Genomic DNA, 21,205 nt, shown 5'->3' with positions numbered 1-21,205 from the left:
ATTGTACACCTTCTAGGGTCATCTTAACCGGATCTGAAACCTACCTGAGAAAGTGATTTATGGTCTCCCACTGCTGTCTCTAGCCAGCAGAGAGACCGTGTAGCCTGCCCAAGATCACGTGGCTAGTCACATGTCAGCCAGTGGCCGTGAACTCCAGGGCCTATCCTAACCACCCCCTGCTGCTGCATACCCTTGTCACCTCCCTGCATGCCACAGAGGGGACTCTAACTCAGTCTTGCCCACGTGCTAAAAACTCTCCAGTTTTCTCAAGAAATTTTAGATTTCACCCCAAAGTGAATGGCTAGATTTCTATGGAGTTTGTTTTTTTTTTTTTTAAAAAAAAAAAAAGAATACATAAGCAAATACTAGGCAGAAGTTTGAACAGTCCACCATAGAAGCAACGGCTCCCAGAATTTGGGAACTCCTGCCCTAGGCTCTGCGTGTAGTGGGCATCTCTGCGCCACAGGTTCTGCATTGCTGGTACATGCTAAAGAGCCACACAGTGAGCTGGAGAGATTTACAAGCTGGCATCCCCTGGGATGGATTTGGAATCTCTTCCCTGTTGTTGAAGCACTAATGAGAAACACTAATTGGCCTTGGCCAGGGGCTGGGACAGCCCTCTTCGTAAAGTAGGGAGGGCACTGTCCCTCCCCAGTGGTGGCTCCAGCCTCCTGGGCCGAAAGTAGAGTGGGTTGCGTGGGGAAGTGAGGGGACTCCGCAGGTAGCTGGCCTCTGAAGGAACAGGTGCTCACCTGAACTGACCAAGTCTAAATGCTATAAAACAAAGCTGGGGTTCGTGTCACCCCAGAACCCTGAAAGAAACACTCTGGCCCAGTCAAAGCTTGCTGTAAATGCTCAATGTAGGGCCCGAGTCTATAGCCTAGTTTCTTGACAATTCCAAATTCTGTCTACATGTGGGTAAAACCTTCGCAGAAGAGGTCCACTTCTCTCTCATTGTGACCCCCGGGCACCAAGCAGAGGAAAGACCCACCTTCCCAAGGCTCGGGGGTGGGGGGTTTGTCCTATGACTCTGCTCTGTCAGGGCAGGGTGGGGCGCTGAAGCTGTGGTCTGGCTCTCCGCTCTCAGTGTGATCTCTGGGTCTTGTTTCCTCACAGGTGTCCTGTCCCTCCCGGCCTACTTCAGTCCGTACAACAGTGGGTCCCTGGGCCACGACGAGCGAGCCGATGCCTATGCCCAGCTGGAGCTGCGGACGCTGGAGCAGTCTCTCCTGGCCACGTGTGTGGGCAGCATCTCAGAGCTGAGTAAGGATGGGGCCTGGCGAGGGGCGGGCGGTAACTGGGCTCTGGCACTAAGTCCTTCGGGCCTCCCGAAGCCCCTTGTTCTTGCTCCAGTTCTCATCCGCAGCCTCCGTTTCACCCAGAGCACAAGCCGCCACTGGCAACCTAGATATTTACTCATAAGGAATTTAGTTTTCCGTTCTGACTAGAAGTTGTTAGTGCCACAAGGACAGGGCCTTGCTCACTTTTGCCTACTGCGTTTCTCCAGTACACAACGTTCCCCAGCACAGATAACAGCCCCTGGTGTTCCCTGTGCGCACGCGAGTGAAAGTCCACAGGCGCATTAGAAGGGATGAGGTCTGTCCCGCCCAGTCTGTGTCCTGAAACTCTCCTGGGCTTGGTCTCTGGCCTGGCCTGGCCACTCCTTAGGATACTGAGAAACGACATCCCCAGTGCATCTTCTGAGAGACAGCAGAACAGGCTGGTCCCTCCCTCTGAAACCAAAGGTTTTGCTAACCTACCCTGCAAGGGAGGGGAAAAAGGTGGAGGCAGATTTTGTTTCAGAGACTAAAGACCTTAATGAGGCTAGTGATACTTGGCACTGAGCACTGTGGATGTAGAATTCACCCTGGACTTTCCATGCGTTAACTCTCTGTGCCTAGCCAGGACCAGCCGGCCTGCTAAGTTTGGAAAATCCATTCTTGTAACAGGTCTAGCTGCCTGGAGAGCCCTGGCCCTCAGATTTTTCTCTCACCATCTGTACCCATGAGGATTTTAAAGAGAAGGTATGAGCAGGAAGCAAAGCCTTTCTTTTTAAGGGTGGCCAGATGTTTAAGGCCTTATTTTGAAGACGGTGCTATATTCCAGACTCTCTCGCCTGCTGTTTTTATTTGATGGCTCATAATGAGGGTTGGAACGACCTGCACGAAACCTGTAGCACCTCTAATCAAGTCTTCCATGGTTAGTAAGCGGCGAGGGCTTGTTTTCCCATGCCTGGTGGGTGTTTCTGGGCATGGGGCCAAGGTTTCATTGAGCTTGGGATCAGTTGATTCTCAAGTACAATACAGGGATGCTCCAAAAGCACCAAGTGTCCACCTGTGTAAGGGCCCAGCCCAGTCACCTCAAGGCTTCAGGAATGAGCTGTGCCAAGGGACCACAGATACATGTGCCCTCAATTACAGATTGAAACTTTACAAAATACCCTAAAGATGGGTAGCTGGAAAAAATGAAATAAGATGTGTAAAATGAAAGGCTGATTTTTAAAAATTATTCTTAGATAAACACAAAATTGCTGTCAAATTGCTATGGATATCTTTTTTTGCCCTTCTTTCTTTTCTTCTTTCCTAAGACAAGGTCTCAAGTAGCCCAGGCTGGCTTCAAACACTCTACTACAGCTGATGAACTTCTGATTCTTCTCCCTCTGTCTCCTAAGTGGGATTGTAGGCATGTCCTATCATGCCCAGGCTGAAGATCAAACCCCAGGTTTTGGGCATGCTAGGCAGGCACTCTACCAAATGAGCTACGGGTATCTTTTTTAAAAGTTACTCTTCATTTCTAGAGCTAACCTGTGAGCTGTTAACAGGTTTATAGCCAGTACCAATGAGTGGCCTGCCCCAGCTCACAGGTCACACTTCCTATGCTACGGATGCGACAGTCCAGAGCTGGTGGGGGAGGTGAGCCCCAGGTACAGTCCTCGCCAGCTTCCATGCTAGCTTGCAGCTGTGGCCCATCCTTGCACTCCTGGGAGCTTCGTTCCTCTTTTTCCATAATGGAAATAAATACCCCTTCCAAGGTGGGTCTAAAGATAAGATGAGATTTTTGCCTGTGTTCTATGTCTATCATAAAGCTTAAAAAAATAGAAAATGACAGAAGCTAAAAATCACCCAAGGAGAGGCTCCAAGGTGAGCTGTGGCTTTGGCCGTTGACGGAGCTGCCTGAGCTTTCCCCAAAGTCCTGTCTGAGTTGTCTGCAGCATCCATCCCTTGATCTTGGAGAAAAGCTGCCATTAGCAAGGATTTAGATTGCGGAAGCTGGCTACCTCTCTTCTGCCTCCATGGTTTCTCTGAACCTCTGAGCCCCTGTGTCCTGTTTTCTCTTAAAGGAAACTCCAGAGGCAGTTTCCCTTGCTGTCCTGCATCTCTTGCCTGCATTCTGGCTAGAAATGTGCTGCCAAAGGGTGCTGCACCAATAACAATAAAACAACAATAAAAATAATTAATGCTAATGGCTTTGCCTTGTCCATCCTTTGGATGGTATTTCAACACAACCTCTCTTTGATGCTATCTCAGACACTTTGATTTCTCTCCCTTGTAGTCCTGTGGTTTCTGTGGTTCATCAACTGTTGTGACATTTAGACCTAGAGAATGAGGAGCCAGGTTTCGGCTTTTTGCCACCAACTTAGCTGGTACTGACTGCTGGAGGCGCAGCCTCCTGCTGCTTTTGATGCCAGTTTCTGCCACCCAGGAGCCCCAAGGCAGGGCCAGGAGCTGGTGTTGCAGGACCAGATTCCTCCTCTCTTGGGAAATATGGGGCAGTGTTTGTGTGTGAGCCGTGGTTCTGTGAACCCCAGGGGTTCAGGAAAGATGGAGGAATGGTGGTAGAGGCTGTCAAAGATGTGCTGCTGTTAACCTCAGCTTTAGTGAGTACTTGGTTCCTTATTATCCCTTTGACTCCTCAAAACTGATTCTGTGCCAGCATCTCCATTTCACAGATGAGGAAACTGAGGCTCGGAGCATTACTTAGGATACACAGACTAGCAGTAACCGACCTTCAGTCTGAAGCCACAAGTATTAGACCCTGGAGTCTAGGCTCTGACCAGGTTTCTTGGGGATGATCTTTAAACCTGACTGAATATTAAAATCACCGAAGGATTTTTACAAATTAAAGGGGCCGAATCCTGTCCTGGACCGAGGCAATCAAGAGTTGCTGGACGTGGCCAGCATCAGGGTCACATTGTCACCACCCTTTCGCCCTGGAACTGGCCCGAGGCCCAGCAGCTAACTGTAACTTGAGGACTGAAAAGAACCAGGAGGGATTCTTTGTGTCTTTTGTGTCCACCTTGGTTGGAGATAATACACGGAGGACTCTTTTGGGTGGGGTGTTCCACTTCTGTTCATTTATCCCTGCTTGAACCCAGTCACCGTCACTGTGGCTGTACCGGGAGAATGGGGCAGCCACTATGCCTAAGTCAAGCCTTGAAATGAAATTCCTGCACAAGACTGCTCCATTTACTCACCAGGCATTTTCTGAACACCTTTGTGTGGGAGACTGCGGGGCTCTGGGAACACAAAGAAATGCAGGACCAGACACCCGTAAGCTGAGTGAGAGAGGTTGACCAGATGAAGTAACGCACTGATTGGCTTTGCTGATCTAAAGCTACTTGTAGGCACAGTCAGAACCTGGTCGCTTCTGCTACTCCAGAGTTAGCTGGGTCTCTAAGGCTTCCTGTGGGACGGGCCGTCTGTGGCAGTCTGCTCTGAGTTCTCAGGCCTAGAGAACACAGAGGCGCCACTCGTCCCAGAACAGGGGTGCCTGCAGGTGCTTGGGGCTGTTTCAGACCATCCTTTCTCAGCATTGTGGCCTCACACAATGATGGGACATTTCCTGTGGGGCTGGTGGGATGCTGAAAAGACTAAGACAGACACACAACACAGGATGTGGGGACCTGTGACCCCCACAGATTCCAGCAGGGCAGGGTACAGCCCATAGCAGGTGAAGTTCATGGGTTTTAGAATCAACTGTGACCAGAACACGTAAGTTAGGATCTGTTCAGCAGATAAGTCTCAATGCCTTCATTTAAACGTGGCGATATACTTGATCCTTAGCCCTATAGGGAGTAAGTTAACTTCTGTTTCTAAGGAATTGCATCCTCTGTGAATAGCTGAGTGTTCAGTGGACGATGGCAGCCTTTATCATCCAAAGTCCCCGGGTTTTGCAAATAATAACATAGGGGAGACTCCGGAGCCTGGGCTTGGCTGGTTCCCATGGTCAGAGAACTGAGGGAAGGCCCCTGGGGCGGTGGAGAGAGCAGAGATGTTGAAAAGGAAACCCACATTAGCATAAGTTCTGGAGGAGTCAGCCCTGCCAAGGGTTTGTAATTCAGCTGCTAAGGCAAGACTGGGAATGAAAGAGAAACCAAATTGCTATTGTGGTCTAGGTGACAGTCTCCTCCTCAGCCTGTTGACTCTGGGGTAAACAGTAATTACGCTGAGTGAAGGGAGCTGCCACCCGAGGAGGAGAACGTGGGCTGGGAACTCAGACTCTGGCCTTTTCCCCTTCCTCTCTCCAGGTGACCTGGTCTCGCGAGCCATGCATCACATGCAGGGGCGCCACCCCCTGTGCCCGGGCACCAGCCCCGCTCGCCAGGCCCGCCAGCCACCACAGCCCATCACGTGGTCCCCTGATGCTCTTCACACACTCTACTACTTCCTGAGGTGTCCACAGATGGAGTCCATGGAGAACCCCAACCTGGACCCCCCAAGAATGACCCTGAACAATGAACGGTAGGTATGAGTGTTGCCCGAGCACCAAGTAGGGAGTGCTCACAAGTGCACAATGACCTGCTGACCGGGCAAGAAGCCTGCTGCTGGCCAGCATGTGCTCAGGCAGATGAAGGCCCATGTATAGTGTGATACTTCTTTACCCAGGGCAGGTGCATTAAGGGGTCATTGAGGCTAGGAAGTGGGCTTTAGCCTCAATGTGGAATTGGTTAGCTTAACGTGTACTAGCTAGGCTCTTTGAAACTCAGTTTCCGCTACAAAACGAGACATCTTTGCTGATCTGGAAAGGTGGCAGTGGGGCTGAGTGAGCAGACACTTTGGCCCTCCATCAGCGGTAGCTGTCACCTCTTTTGATGGCAGTGCCACTGTTATAAGGGATCTTGGGTCTGTTTCGCCCTAGCTACTTGTTTCTTAGGGGCCCTGGCAGGCTTTTGTGCTCTCCAGAGCCCCAGCCCTTTTTTAAGCTGAACACATCTACAGGTTGTAGACTTCCAAGGGTGACCCAACGAGGGCTTGAGAAAGGGATGCCTGAGTGTTCACATAAGCCGGAGGACAGGGCTCTAGTTGTAGGTCCTCCGAGGTCTACTCTTTGGAAACCTTTTTCCTAAAGAATTTTTTAAAAATAATGCACCAGAACTGGAAAATAGCTCAGTGGTTAAGAGCATTGCCGCTCTCTTCCCGAGGATCTGAGTTTGATTCCCACCCACATAACAGCTCACAACCCTTCGTAACTATCTATAACTCCAGTCTCAGGGGATCTGGTGGCCTCTTCTGACCTCTGCTAGCATCAAGCATGCATGTGACATATACACACACACACATGCATATATATATATATGCAAAACACTTAAGATAATTTTAAAAAGCCTAAAAGTTTTAATAAATAAATCTCTTAAAAATATAACCCAAATAATCTGGGCATGGTGGTGCATATCTTTAATCCCAGCACTCAGGAGACAAAGGCAGGTGAATCTCTATGAGTTCAAGGCCAGTCTGATCTACATAGCGAGTTCTAAGACAGCCATGGCTCTGTAGAGAGACCTATCCCCCTAAAACAAATGTGTAGTGTACACGTATATGTATAAACTTAGTATATATACCCAATTAACTGTATATGCTGCATGTACCTTCCTGTGGGCTTGAAGTTGTGTTCTCCTTCATGGGAAAAAAAAACCCTCACTTGCCTTTGGAAACCCTGTTTAAACTTACTGCTACCCAAGAGAGCCCAGGACAGGGAAAGGGCCCGGAGAAGGAAGGTGGCCTGTGGCCTTCCCCAGCTGCCTCTGTTGTCTTCAGGGAACATCAGCCTGCCCTACAGCAAGGTCCCCTTCTCCGGGACCTCTGCAGTCACACAGCACACACACACTAAGGTGTATTTCCATGCTCTAGTTGGTTCCAAACAGCTTCCAAGAAGCATTGGTACTCCTGTGGACTCCGGTGTTTGGAGCAGAGCTTGCAGTGCTGTGGACCAGGTGGCCTGGGTACAAATAATGACACTGACATTCCTTAACCTCGAGACCTTTGTGCAAGGTTCTCCAGCTCACATTGCTCCATGTCCTCTGCTGTGAACCCAGGAGTGGTAAGGAAGACTGTGAACAGATTCCAGGAAGGCAGCCAGTGCTCAGTGAGTATTTACTTTCTATCAGACACGATGCTGAGCACTTTATGGCTGTGTGTTCCTGTCTCTCACATCTACCAGGAAGGAGGTACTCATTTTACACATGAGACATGGGAGCACAGAGAAACTCAATGACTGGCCAAGGCCGTAGAGGCTGTGCTCATAACCACCGTGCCATAAAGCCTGTAACCGGAAGAAACGTAACATGATAGTGTCCTGGCACACACACACTTGAATAATGCGAGGAATAAATGCTGCCATCCTTGTTACTATTACTGATACCGTTGTGATGTCAACATCAGTTTATTTCTCTGGAAGGCTGAGGGAGGCCCATCTGGGCCTGACCCAAAACGAGGCTGCAGCTGAAACCCAAGGCATTCTGAAAGTCAAGCCCATGCAGTGGGGGGTGGAGCCAGATCGCAGGCCCTGCACCCCAGCTGTTTCTGTTTTGTGGAGAAAGTGTTGCGGTTGCAAAAGTTGGCTGGGGAAGAACAAGAGCTAGGCAAACCACATTAGAGAGAGAAGAGGAGGAGACTTCCTTGCTGTTTGGTAAGGTTCTCGAGAGGTGTGAGGCCCAGAGCCGGGCCCCAGCAAAGCCAGCTTGGAGAAGGTGAACTAGGCCTGTTGCCCTGGACTGGGCTGGGCTGCTCGACCCTCAGACTGTGACCCACCACCCCAACCCAAGCATTTTTTGACAGCAGCATCTGACTTGGCCCCTAAGGGTATACAGTACTCCCTCCCCCCATGCTCATAGCAGCAACATCAGGCTTCCCGATGGCAGGAGTCCATTATCGGCATGTGGTGGTGGCCACACATTTGAATAGCACCATATACACGTGTGTGTATTTAGATACCAATTATCTAGAAACCACACTCTGCACCACAAGTCTACTGGTCACAAAGATATTTTTCCATGAATCATTTCAGACAAGTTTTAGATTGATAAGAAATTGGAGCCACCACTGTGGGGGCAGTGAAATCTAAAACTTTCAAATCTTAATACTGACAAGCAGACGCCCAGAAGATACCCAGATAAGCAGCTTCTGTGGCCTGGGCCCCCTCTGCTGATGCAGGCCCTGCTGTGCCTCAAACTTTTCTTAGACAGGACAGACGTTAGAGGCCTTGGTGAGCTGGGTGCCTCATAGGCCCTTGATGCTCTACTAACCTAACATCCCCACCAAAGTGCTGAGGAAAATTAACTAGAATTTGCCAGGATTCCAGGGCATTTGCTTTGTAAGCTCAGAATACTCTCTTGACTCTACTGTTTCTGTCTGCGAGGTCCTTCCTTCTTCTGCTTCACCTCAGAAGCACTCACCCCAAACTGAACAGCGCCTGTGAGACCCAGTGTGGCAGTGAATGTCTGAGCTGAAGGCCTCTGTGAGGACAGATGGCTGTCCGGGTCTCTTTGGTATTAAGTGACCTCATTCACTACCTCACACCTAAGGGGCTCATTTTGGTGGCCTGGGTGTGGTGGTATGTCTGTTCAAGTCTCCTCTATTTTTGTTCACAAGAAATATACCATGATTCCTTCTAGTGAGGAGCCTTGAATGTCCACAGCCCTGGAGACCAAGGGCAGCAACATGCTGGCGTCCCTTCTGTGTGGAGCACAGTGTGGCATTCCCTGCTAAGCCCGTACTGTTCAACGGGGCCTCTGTATCTCTGTAAGGCAACCTTTCCCCAGACCTGGGTGTTCTGTGCTTGGGAAGGGAGTCCCACAAACAGCAGGAGCTTATGGTGGCAATCAGGGCGGGGTACCATTGCAAAGAATGAGAAGACAGTCTCATTCTGTGAATCGGGCAGTGTCCAGGAATAGCAGGAATAGTGTATACACTCTAGGGCAGAGGCCTGAGTTCCAACCACTTAGCCTGCCTGACAGGGGGAAAGAAACTCTATACTAGACAAAACACACACACACACACACACACACACACACACACACACACACACACACACGTGCGCGCGCACATACAGAGAGAGAGAGAGAAAGAGAGAGAGATTGTGATCTTGTAAAGAGCATTTCTAGCTATTTCTGTTTCTTATGCCCATAATTTATCAGGAGGGTGGTGTACCAAGCATAGGCCCGAGTGGTGCATGGCTAGATGAGAATTAAAATTAAATTTCTGAGCCCCAGGCCCTTGGCTTTTCACAGTGCTGCCTAGAGCTCTTCTCCCTGGCCCGTGACGTCATGAGTGGGCCCCAATTTCAGGTCTGCCTCCTCCAGTGCCCTCTAGACTCACCTGCCTGTCCTCTACTGAGACCCCACTTGTTACCCTTGGGAGCTCTCCACCCCTGTGCCCTCCCAGGATGCCTTGCTCTCTGGCAGCTCTGTGTCACGGCACAGGGCCTAGGACCCAGGATCAGTCACAGCTGCTGCCCTGTGGGGTATGTCACTGCCAAGATTGAGCTCAGAAAGAAGCTCCTGTCAGAGGTCCAGGAGTCTGTGCCTCCCTCCCCTGAGGCCTGGAGGAGGCTGGGCAGCCATCTGGCCCAGTGTGCTCCTCGATGGCGGTGTCTGTCTGGAGGCAGAGGGCTGGCCAGCTGGAGTGGCAGCCCAGACTGTAACTGTCCTGAGGAATGAGAAGGATGACTGTGTAGACATTCAGGGGAGCAAGAGAACGGGTCTCTCGCCAGCAAATTTTTGGAAGATGTCACCAAGCATCAAGAATGGAAGAAGGCACAGAGCTAAAGGTCCAGGGGGGCCAGATTGACATAGGGTGACCAGTCCTGTGCACCAGAGCCCAGGACCCTGAAAAAGCAAGGCCAGGGAGAAATCACTATAACAAACCACTACCAGTCTGTTTGCTCAAGCCTTGAGCCCTGGCTCCGTATCCTTTCCTCCTTCCCCCAGCTCTATACGGTGCCTCTTTGTAGTAGAGCGATACCCTCCAGGGAGCTGGAGCCTCCCAGTAAGTCAGACCCTAAACTAAGAGTGTCTGAACTAGGATGGAAGCAAGGCCTGATGTCATTCAGTCTTCACTCAGCTGGTATAGCCCTATCCAAAGAATAAGCTTAGGTTCAGGGATATACTTTTTGGAGCAAAACCTTCAGCCATCAAACTGTGTGAGAGGAAGCTCAGTGTTGTGGCAGTGTGTTAGGTTGGCCCTCTGGCTCAGAGCCTGCCTTGCTTCAGATCCCCCAACCAGATGGCCTCGTGCCTGTCACTTTAGCTTTGTGCCTCCTTGCTGCTTAGCAACCTCAGGATGCTCAAGGATTAATATGTATAAAGCACCTAGGCTAGTGTCCAGTATGCAGTGTGTCTGACGTCTTCATTATCACGTTCAGGAGAGTCTTTGAAGATTAGACCTAGACCACAAAAGACAGCCACAGAAAATCAGAAAGGTAGCATGGCTTGGGCAACCAAAGTCACAGAACTTCTGGTATTTCCAGGTACATATATCAGGACAGAAGTGATCTCACACAAAACACAAAACTTAGATAGATTTACCATCCACCACCTACCCCCCCCCCACCCGCCACCCAGTCATTACCAATTGCTGTTTAGCAGGTGCTCCAATGTCAAGCTGTGATCAGTAGTTTCCCATTGGCAGGAACATGCTCAGAGGTGTCTTCTGAGAGTCTGGCTCGGCTCTTCTTCCTCTGTTCCTGGTAAAATGGAACTCCAGGCCTGCTTCTTTAGGTTGCTCCCCTTGTTCTGGGGACATGACCTTAACACAAATGAGCCCCACGGTGAGGACAATCATCTATTTCCTTTGTTCTGTTCCAGATGCAGAAGGGCGATGATGTTCAGACAAACACTCTAAATAAATCGGAAGCACCCACCGATTGATGTTCGGAGTGTTGAGTCTAAGTGGCTCGTTAATCTTTTGCTCAGCTTGCTAAAGTGTTTTCTTACCAAATAATAGAGATGATGGCAATGGTAGCTTCGTGCTACTGACTTGTGATTCCCTTAAATACCACTTCAAGAAGATTTGCAATGTTAAGCTCTTTTCTCCCTGACTCTTCCCGCTTTTTGTGCATTAAATTTCCATCTGTTTACCCAAAATGGAAGTAAATGAAATAATAGCTATTGAGTGAATTAGGTATCGCTTCCACGTTCCCCCACTTGGTATTTCCAGTAACCTCTGAAAGGACTGGTGTCTAGTTTTCAGAGCACACAGAGCTGTCCCTCCCACCCAAGCCATTCCTTGTCACCTCTCCCCCTTCTTTTTCTATTTGAAATGACCTTGTTTAGGTGTTAATCTACTTGTCTGGCCTTTCTCACCCCCTTGAAAATGTAAGCGCTAAGCGTCTTCCTTGTTTCTGGGGTGTCCTTAGCACACTGAACAGTCCTTGAAATACAGCAGGCAGTTAAATATTGTCTTCATTTAGCGAATAGTCAGTAGCACCTAATGGTTAGGGTCTGTGAAGTTAGGGCAAAGGGGCTCTCCTTTACCATTTACCTTTACCATTGACTGCAAGCAAATGGTTTGATTTCCCACACCAACCTTTCCCTTACTTGAAATGGAAATGACTTGACCTACTTCTAAAAGAATTTGTAGGGATCAAATAAGGTAATACATAAAGAGCTTGCCACACAATAAGCTCCCCAAATGTGGCAGTTGCTAATATCTGTACAAATGTTATTATCATAAACTTATAGAAGGATTAAAATAGCTAAATCATATTTAATTTAGATAAACCCAAAACATTGGTGAGCTTAAAAGTCATGTCTACTCAAGGTATGAATTTTCTCCCCTTTGTTCGTGTACTTCACTTTTCAGTTCCTGTCTTTACTTTCTTGTAACTCAGCACCAACAGTAGGAAAAAAAAAACCTGGTGAGGGCCGAAAAAAAAAAAAAAAAAAAAAAAGAGGATGAGGTAGACCAGATGTCCCAAAGGACTTAGGTGAGAGTTGTTTGGAACTAAAGTGTTTGTCCATTGTAGAGACTTAGATGTATTACAAACTGCAACCCAAGGATTTAAAATCCTCTACAGCTTGGATTTCCTCTGACCACCCAAACTATGGGTTACTTTCCAACAGACATGGTGGATTATGCTCCTGGACTACTGTGGTACCCGTGTGTGACCTGCTGCCACTGCATATCTAGGAGTGATGGGATCTGATTTGATTATTGTTTTTGTGAGAAGCAGGAATTCAGCTTAGCAGAATTTGTTGCTCCAGCCTCTCCTTCTCTCTTCTTACCCACACTCCAGAGGAGTCAGCAGTCAGTTCTAACGGCAGCCCAGGATGCATCATGTCTAGAGAACATTAAGGGATTTTATGTAGCATCTCAGCATCAAGACAAAGCGTGGCAACCTCTGAAGCACTTTACACAACTAACAGTCTCTTGCCTATAGCTCTTGGAAGAAGTTACTCTTGTTCCCATTTATAGATAAGCAGACTGAGGTCCTGAAGAGTACCCAGACATGCCCAAGGTCTCAGCTAGGAAGAGGAAGAGTGGAGCTCAGACCAGGAATTATGATTATGATAAACCAATGGCTCTTCAGTGTGTACGGTGGTGAATCCATTGCCCTCCCAGGACCAAGCCGGCAAGACTCCTGCCTCTCCATCAGCTCCTCCCCCACCCACTGTGACATGGGTGGCTGGCTCTCAACTGCTTCCCATCAGACTTGAGTTGGCTAGCTCTGGGTGGCCAGCCTAAATGTGGGCATCTGCCAACATCCGAGGAGCGAGCCAGGGATTTGGGGCAGACAAAGAAAGTGGCAGTGCCAGATAATAGAGTATGGGGACTGGACAGGATCCTGGCCAGGCCTCTGACAAGTGCCCCTGCAGGCTGCCCGTTGCCTGTGGCTTCCTGTCCCATTGTTTGAACCGCCAGTCTTCACAAAAATGAAGACTGGGAACTACCCAGCTCAGGGCTTCATTCATTTCCACAGTTTTTTTTTTAAACATAGGCAGCAACAATCCCTTTTGTCTGCAGGGTTCCTGAGAGTTGCCTCCATGTGGGGAAGTCCCAGCTCTCAAGGGAACCGATTCTGCTTTCTTGAGGTGCTTCTGAGGCCAAGCTGGAGATGGTTCAGACTCTGGGGATGAGAGCAGGCTTGGAGTTTGGGCAGATCAGGAGCCAGAGCAGGCCGGTTTCTGGCCTGCCCTCACTCGCCTGCCAGGAATCTTCTTAGATTTATTCCTTCCCACACAACCAGGACCAGTAGCCTCTCAGCTGGCTGTGGCTTCCCCTGTCCCTTCCATTTCCCCTGTTTACTATATGCAGTTTTGGAATGGGGTTTTTAATCCTTCTTGAGCCTGGGGTGCACCCTTTGAGACTCTGGTATCCAGCTTCCAGTGTGAGGTCAAGTCCAGAGCTTGTCAAGACTGTGAGTACAAAGCTGGGGTCTGGAAGATGGCGCCGAAAGCGAAGAAGGAAGCTCCTGACCCTCCCAAAGCGGAAGCTAAAGCGAAGGCCTTGAAAGCCAAGAAGGCAGTGCTGAAAGGCGTCCACAGCCACAAAAAGAAGAAGATTCGCACATCGCCCACCTTTCGGCAGCCCAAGACCCTGCGGCTACGAAGGCAGCTTAAATACCCCCAGAAGATCGCGCCCAGGAGGAACAAGCTTGACCACTATACCATCATCAAATTCCCCCGACCACCGAGTCAGCCATGAAGAAGATAGAAGACAACAACACACTTGTGTTCATTGTGGACGTCAAGGCCAAGAAGCACCAGATCAAACAGGCTGTGAAGAAACTCTACGACATCGATGTGGCCAAAGTCAACACCCTCATAAGGCCCGACGGAGAGAAGAAGGCGTATGTCCGGTTGGCTCCTGATTATGATGCTCTGGATGTTGCCAACAAAATTGGAATCATCTAAACTGAGTCCTGCCGGCTAATTCTAAATATACACTTTTTCAACATAAAAAAAAAAAAAAGCTGGGGTCTGGGCAGACTGGGGATGATAAGCCATTACATCTACTTCTCGGTGTGCCCTGTGTGGCAGCTGGTCACCATGAGAGACCCCAGCACACTTACGTTTTCTGAGGGCCAGGCCAGTTATGGTTGCCTGCTAAGTGGCCTGAATCATGTGCTTTGGCTTCACACTGTTTGTCAGGCACGAACTGATGACAAACATGCCTAGCAAGCAGCCGAAGGGTCAGAAGTAATATGCAAATGGCCTCAGGCTTGCTTGACCTAAGTTGGTGTGCAGTTCAGAAGTCCATGCCAGAGTGTCCACCAGGCTCCAGCTGGGCTATAGGTGTATAAAGGAGCTAGGCGCTTGCCTTTTCTTCCTCATTCCCTGGCTGTGTTGGAACAATGCCATCATCCACAAGACCCCATCCCTAGCCATAGCGCCAATAGTTCCTTATCAGGAATTCCTCCACACACATGTTCATCTCTGTCTACCTCAAGTTCAACATGCCTTGTCTCGCAGAAGTTTCTAGAAGCTCTATTTGTGACACTCTCAAGTGGGTCACCTTTCTGCTCTAGACTGCAGGTGATGGGGTAAGCAGATGTGATCTGATTTCACTCAGCTACATTTGAAGAGAAGGACCCATTTCAAGGGTCTAGCCCAAAGACTCTACCATGCTCCCCTGCCCAGCGGGTAGATGTTTGTGGGATAAATGATGTTGCCTTCAGGACAGCTGAGTCCCAAGTTCCTGATGAGGCTCCTTGCTGGCAGAAGCCCGTGAGTGGTGGCACGTGCCCACAAGAGGGAAGAGCACCTGCTCCGTCAGAATTGGTATTTAGTTGGCTATTGCATGCAAGTTTGGAAAGAGAAAGTGTCTCTGGCATGTTGTCCCAGAGAGCCACGCCACAGAGGAGGTGAAAGAGGCTTGCCGTCATGGTGCAACAACCCAGTGTGTGTGGGAGGCAGTGATACTCCAGCCTGCTGGACCAGTCGCCACTCTCAAGGCAGCAAGGCTGAGAAGTGCTGGCCTGAGAATGGGTCTTATAGCCTTGACTTGGAAGGTTTAAGGCCTTCCTGCTGTGTGGAAAGAGTGTGGTGGTGGCCTGCGAAGGCTCCATGGACTCCTAGACCTCCTCACCCACAGACGATGCCACCAGGGGTCAAGGCCAGAGGCCAAGTGCAGGTAATTGTGTTCTTTCCATCATGGCCCAAGGCTGCATGCATGTTAGCACTTCCCCCCTCTCTCAAAAGTGGTCCAGATTGGGAAACATATTATAGATGCCTCTCATTGTGAAATAGGTCACATCTTGGTAGAGTCATCATTAGTTAAAAATATCCCTAGTCAAAAATGCATTGATGTGGGAACTGTTTTATTCTTGGTTTTGTTTTGTGTTCTTGAGATACAGTCTGGTCTTGAACTTACTCTGTAGCCCAGGCTGGCCATCAAAGCATGATTCTCTTACCTCTACCTTCCAAGTTCTGGAACTACAGATGTATGGTACCATGGCTAGACCCCTAAAAGCTGATCTTAAATAAAATACTGAATAATAAACGTTTGTTGAGGACCAAGCTGAAAGCGACAAGCATGCTGGTTGGATGGGTGTGTGGTTTCCTTATCCCCAAGTTTAAAGTGTCCTTAGTTAGCACATCCTAAGTCAGCCAGACATGGTAGCACATAACACTACCTGGGGAAGTAGAGGCAGGAGTGGTGACGGCCTGCTTAGTCTGCATAGTTAGCTCCAGATTAGCCTAGACTGCATGGTGACTCCTTATCAAAGGGTTAAGTGGGGGCAGAAAGATGGCTTAGGAAGTAGAGGCCTTGTATTCAAATGTGACCCACATGATAGAAAGAAAGAACTGACTCCCATAAGCGCTAGTATCCACATACATGAGTGTGCATGTACACACACATACACACACACACACACACACACACACACAAATAATTTTTAAAAATTAAAGTAAAACAAAAACACTAAACATTGCTAAAGGATAAATCTGTGTGGTAGTGAAATATGTTCTGAGTAGGACCTCGGATGGGTTTAACTTCCTGGTTCATAGCGCACTTGTTCATGCCCTGGTTCTGCCACTGCTGTGTGAATGACACAGGGCTTCAGTTTGCCCGTGTGTAAGTGCACACACTAATAGTAATAGCACCCACTTCATAAGGTAGCTGTGAGGATTAATCCATAGATGGAGGGGACTTTTAAAAAATGCCAGTGGCACTGGGCAGTGGTGGCACATGCTTTTAATCCCAGCAATTGGGAGACAGAGGCAGGTGGACCTCAGTGAGTCCGAGTCCAGTCTGGTCTACAAAGAGAGCTCCAGAACAGCCAGGACTGTTACACAGAAAAACCCTGTCTCAAAATAATAATAATAATAATAATAATAATAATAATAATAATAATAATGGCTCACTGCCTGTTCTGTAAATATTCTTTAGTGATTGTGTGCTCATCTGTATGTCCCCATTGTCACACTGACCGCACGTTCCTCTGCTGACAGACTTCACTGAGACGTCTAGAGCAACCACTAATAAGAAGCCAGCAGAGGATGTAGCTCATCATGACTAGGCTATGTTTGAAACTGATCCACGTTCACATTCAATCTGACAAGGCAGCCCATCCTAATCCCATCTATTCTGGAGACAGACGTACGAGATTCACTTGAGCCCTGGGTTCAAGGCCAGCCTGGGCAACCATATAGCAAGTGGGGGAAAACACCTGTAATCCCATGCACACCTGTAATCCCAGAACGTGAGAGGCAGAGGCAGAGGCAGGAAGGAGCAAGTATGAAGTAGCCTGATCATCTGATCTACAACATGAACTCGGGATCAGCTCTGGCTACCTAACAAGACCTCATCTGAAAAATAAACAACAAACAGAACCTAGTACCCGAGAGGACTGGGGTGTGACTCAGTGGTAGAGGACTGGGGTGTGACTCAGTGGTGGAGCACGTGCTTACCACGTGCCGGGACGTGAGTTCAATCCCAAGCACTAACAGAACAACAAAAACCTAGAAATCATCACATGTGTAGGATATCTAGCAAGCTTCTTCCAGTGCCTCTAATTTGTACCAGATGAATTTTAATAAGAAACTGTTTTGTTCCCACCCCTGGAAAGCCAAAGCCCCACTTTCAACAGAAGTCACCTGATTCCAGAGATTCTGCTAAGATCAGCCGAATGTTCTGAGACAGCCAGGCTCAGCCAGGGGGACACGGGCCTGGGGGTCCAGGGAGAGAAACGTGCTTAGCTCTCACTCTCCGCTGAGCCAAACCATCCTGGTTTACCAAGCAATTCTAGGAAAATAATTAGTCCAAGATGTGAGGCGAACTAGAATCGCTTCCTTTGTGCTGGGGTGGAATCTGACTTCAGTAGGACAATGTTAGCTTTATTCTACATGGGCGTTTGGCTTGGTTTGGGGCCACAGCAGCTCTGGAAGACTTAGGGAAACCAGAAAAAGGGCCCCAGGCTGGCACTCCAGAGCCAACCCCAGTCTTTCCAGAGATGTCTCTGTCTGTGGAATCGTCACTTGATGGAAAAATCTGGCAATCTTTGCCACATTTCTGTCCTACTCCCTGCCTGCCCAGATGGCAAGATGGATGGCAGCTACCCAGTGAGATCCGTGGACAGGGAAACCCACCCGAGCAGCCCGACAGCTCTCCTGTGCCTCTTACTGAAGGTGGAGCCAAGTTGGAGAAACTGAGATCTGACGCCAGAAACCACAGTAGCAGCCCCCTGCCTCAGCTCTCAGGCTCCTTGGCTCCTCCTCTCTTAAGCTCCAGGGTGCTCTCGGGCTGGGTAAGACATCGCTAAAGATGATGCAGAGATGTCCCTAGTAAGTAAGCCCAAAACTGCTGTCCCTGCCTCTGACCTCTGTGCCCATTAGCTGGCATGCCCCTAAATACAGTAAAACCCTGGCCCAGCCTCCTCAAGGTGAAGCTGAAGCCTGGTCTCATAGCATTGGCCAAAAGGCACATCCTGTCCATGTCTCCAAATTCTCCTCTTTCAGAGGCGTGCATGCCTCAACAAACCAGGTTGGGGACAGAGGCACAAGACTTTTCTCCTGCCCAGGGTTTGGACTACATGGCCTGCCCACCTGCCAACCTGTCTCGTGTCCAAAGTCCCCACCTCAAGAAAGAACAGAGCCTGCTTTGAGCTAGAAACTGGAGGTGTTTCCTGTTCCGTGTTAAGATGCCACCTACAGGACTGTCATTCTAATAAATCACATATGGTGGGGGGAGGGTAGGCCTTTTTTCTCTCCAGGCTGCAGGAAGGGACCTCTTAAAATCAAGGCCTAAAGAAGCTTGTGTGTGTGTGTGTGTGTGTGTGTGTGTGTGTGTGTGTGTGTGTGACAGAGAGAGAGAGAGAGAGAGAGAGAGAGAGAGAGAGAGAGAGAGAGAGAGAGAGAGAGAACTTTTGCAGAGTCCTGCTGAAGGGCCTCATGAGACCCTTGAATGGGCACAGTCAGGCTCCCCGGTAGTATAGAAGTGAGAAGTGGGGTCATAAGAGACACTGATTCTGTATCCCTATTTCTGATGTTAGCTGCGTGACCTCAGGGAGGGCTCTAGCCTTTCTAGTCTGTTTCTCCTCTAGCAGTGAGAGGAATTGTCCAGGGTCACATAGGGAAAAAACCGTTTTTCACTGATGTGTTTTATGAACTTTCCCCAGATAGTAACTTCTTTGTTTGTTTTCCTGTGCTGGGGGTTAAACTTAAGGCCTCAGCAAACTCAAGGCAAGCACTTCTACTTCTGAGCTTCACCCTCAGCCCGGTAGTTTTGTGTTGTTTGTCTACTGTTTTTATTACCTCCGTGTATTTACTTGAGGGTAAGGGGGTGCCACTTCATGGGTGTGGAGGTCAGAAGATAACTCTTGGGAGCAAATCCTCTTCTTCTCCAGTGTGTGTGGGGATTGAATCTAGATGTCAGGTTTGGTGGCAAGCACCTATACCTGCTGAGCCATTGTGCCAGTTCTGTTGGTTGTTTATGTTTGAGATAGGTCCCATGTAGCTCACACTCATTCTGTAGCCAAAACCGGCCTTACTGATAGCGGCTCGTCTATGCCCACAGACAGCTGCTGTGAGGAGCCAGTGTTAGGTCACTGTTCATCACAGCAGCAGCAGACTGTGTGCAGGGTGTGCCGGGAGCTGCAGTCCCTTAAAGTAATGCCTCACCGCCACACGTCAGTGACCTGTCAGCCTCTAGGACTGTGCTTCCTATAGCCACCTCTTATCCTGTGCAGTTTCTTCATTGCCAAAGCCAAGAGTTTGTGTCTCCAGAAAGTTTGTAGCTCCCTCTCCACATAGTGGTTGCATTTGTTTGCTCTGTTTTATGAGCAGGGCTGGAGTGGATAGTGGGCCGTCTGCCTGCAGGCTTACGTGTTTATGCTTGCTGGCGGGGAGAAGGCAGCGAGTCAGCTGGCCTGTAAGAAGGCTGGGGCTGAGGCATTTAATAGAGCCAGATTCCTATGGCCTGTGTTTTTCTATTATGTTTTCTCTATCAACAGATACTAAAGCGGTAAGACTAGTTCGCATTTATGGGGAACATGCCATGTTCCCGGTGTTCTTCTGCTAAGCACTTGGTGTATGTACTTACAGCTGTCTTGGGAAGCACTCCTATAATTTAGACCCATTTTGCTCAGATGGGAATTGTGAGTAGAAGAGGTGAAGCTACCGTCCAGGGTCAGAGTTTTGACTGGGGAGAAGACACCTGTTCCTAGCCAGCCACTCTTCCTCCAGAACCACGTGTTCTGTCTGGGCTGTAGGGAGTTACTGCTATGAAGAGTCTGCAGTTCAAGGAGAAGACTTCTCACCATGGAAGGAAATGTATAAACATTAATCTAACCTCTTCTTTAATAGAAACAGGCCCATAGAGGACGGTACCCTGCCTGAGGGTCCATAGCCAGCTCGGTTGTGCTAGTGCCACTAGAACTTTCTTCTGGTGAGGATGCTGCCCTTAAGGATACAGAAGCGAATGTGCAAGCCCTGTGCTATTTCAGGGTTCAAAGGACTGTGTGCCACCAGGACAGGGGTCCAGCCTGTGCCTGCTGCTGCCCGCCGGCCCTGGGCATTGTTGCCCTCAGACACTATACTAGCTGCCTTTTCTGTTCCTGAAGAAAATGTTCTGACCAAAGGAACTTAGAGGAGGAAAGCGTTTGTGTCACCTTAGAGGCCACAGCTTGTCATTGAGAGTAGTCAGGACAGAACCCAGGAACTATGGAGGAACGTGGCTCACACCTCCTCCTCTGCTGGCTCTCTTGGAAGGTTGTCCAGACTTACCTGCCTAGAAACGGTGTTGTCCGCAGTGAGCTAGGCTCCCCCACATCAATCATTGATCAAGACATTCTCTCACAGCCATGGCCACAAGCCAGTCTGATCTGGGAAATTCTTCAGTTGAGATTCTTTCTTCCCAACTGACTCTATGTCAAGTTGACAATAAAAACTAAGCTGGCACGATGCCAGCTGTGGTGGCACATACTTTTAAGCCAGCACTCAAGAAGCAGAGGGAGACAGGTTTCCGTGAATTTAATGCCACCCTGGTCTATACAACAAGTTCTGACTAGCCAGGCTTTCAGGGCTTTGTATGGGGGGGAGGGAGTACCTGGTGTGATCTTCTGAGGCAGAAGTCCTCAAATCGTGCCCAGGGATGGAACACCTGGAGCCCCAAAGACACTTGCCAGGAGGAGTCAAATCTGTTTTCAAAAGAATGCGATGTTTGTTCTTAAATTTCATTTTTTGCAGTGTCCACGGCTGGGTTTCTCGAGGCTTTCTGACATGCCATTCTACTGCGGTGGCTTGTGGGACGCTTGTGTGTGTGTGTTTCAGCATTCTCTCTGCTTTAGTTTTTGTTGGTATATCATAGAATAAAACCAATACAAGCCTTTTGAGTTTCAGTAACTTTTTGAAATATAGAAAGAGACTTGAGAGCAAAAATATCCAAGCATGGCTATTCTAAGGTATCGGATCCAGTGTTATCTCAGCAGGCGGGCAGGCTGTATGGAGGGGCTTTCCTCAGCCTGTGGGGCTCCTACCCGGCCCTGCAGC

The 21,205-nt window shown here is 49.1% G+C and overlaps 1 protein-coding gene across 1 annotated transcript in view; it reads left to right on the top strand.

Moving 5' to 3' along the window:
* The window catches only part of Abtb2 (ankyrin repeat and BTB domain containing 2), a 156,927-nt gene that overhangs the window by 114,831 nt on the left and 20,891 nt on the right, over positions 1–21,205 (top strand). The window contains exons 2-3 of the mRNA XM_038329531.2: positions 1,117–1,263; positions 5,528–5,741. Of these exons, the coding sequence (XP_038185459.1) occupies positions 1,117–1,263; positions 5,528–5,741 (361 nt within the window). The remainder of the gene's footprint in view (positions 1–1,116; positions 1,264–5,527; positions 5,742–21,205) is intronic.

This window comes from Arvicola amphibius, chromosome 5 (assembly GCF_903992535.2).
Source record: "Arvicola amphibius chromosome 5, mArvAmp1.2, whole genome shotgun sequence".
Taxonomy (NCBI): Eukaryota; Metazoa; Chordata; class Mammalia; order Rodentia; family Cricetidae; genus Arvicola; species Arvicola amphibius.
The sequence above is the reverse complement of the archived record's forward strand: the minus strand, read 5'-3'. Positions and strand labels throughout refer to the sequence as shown.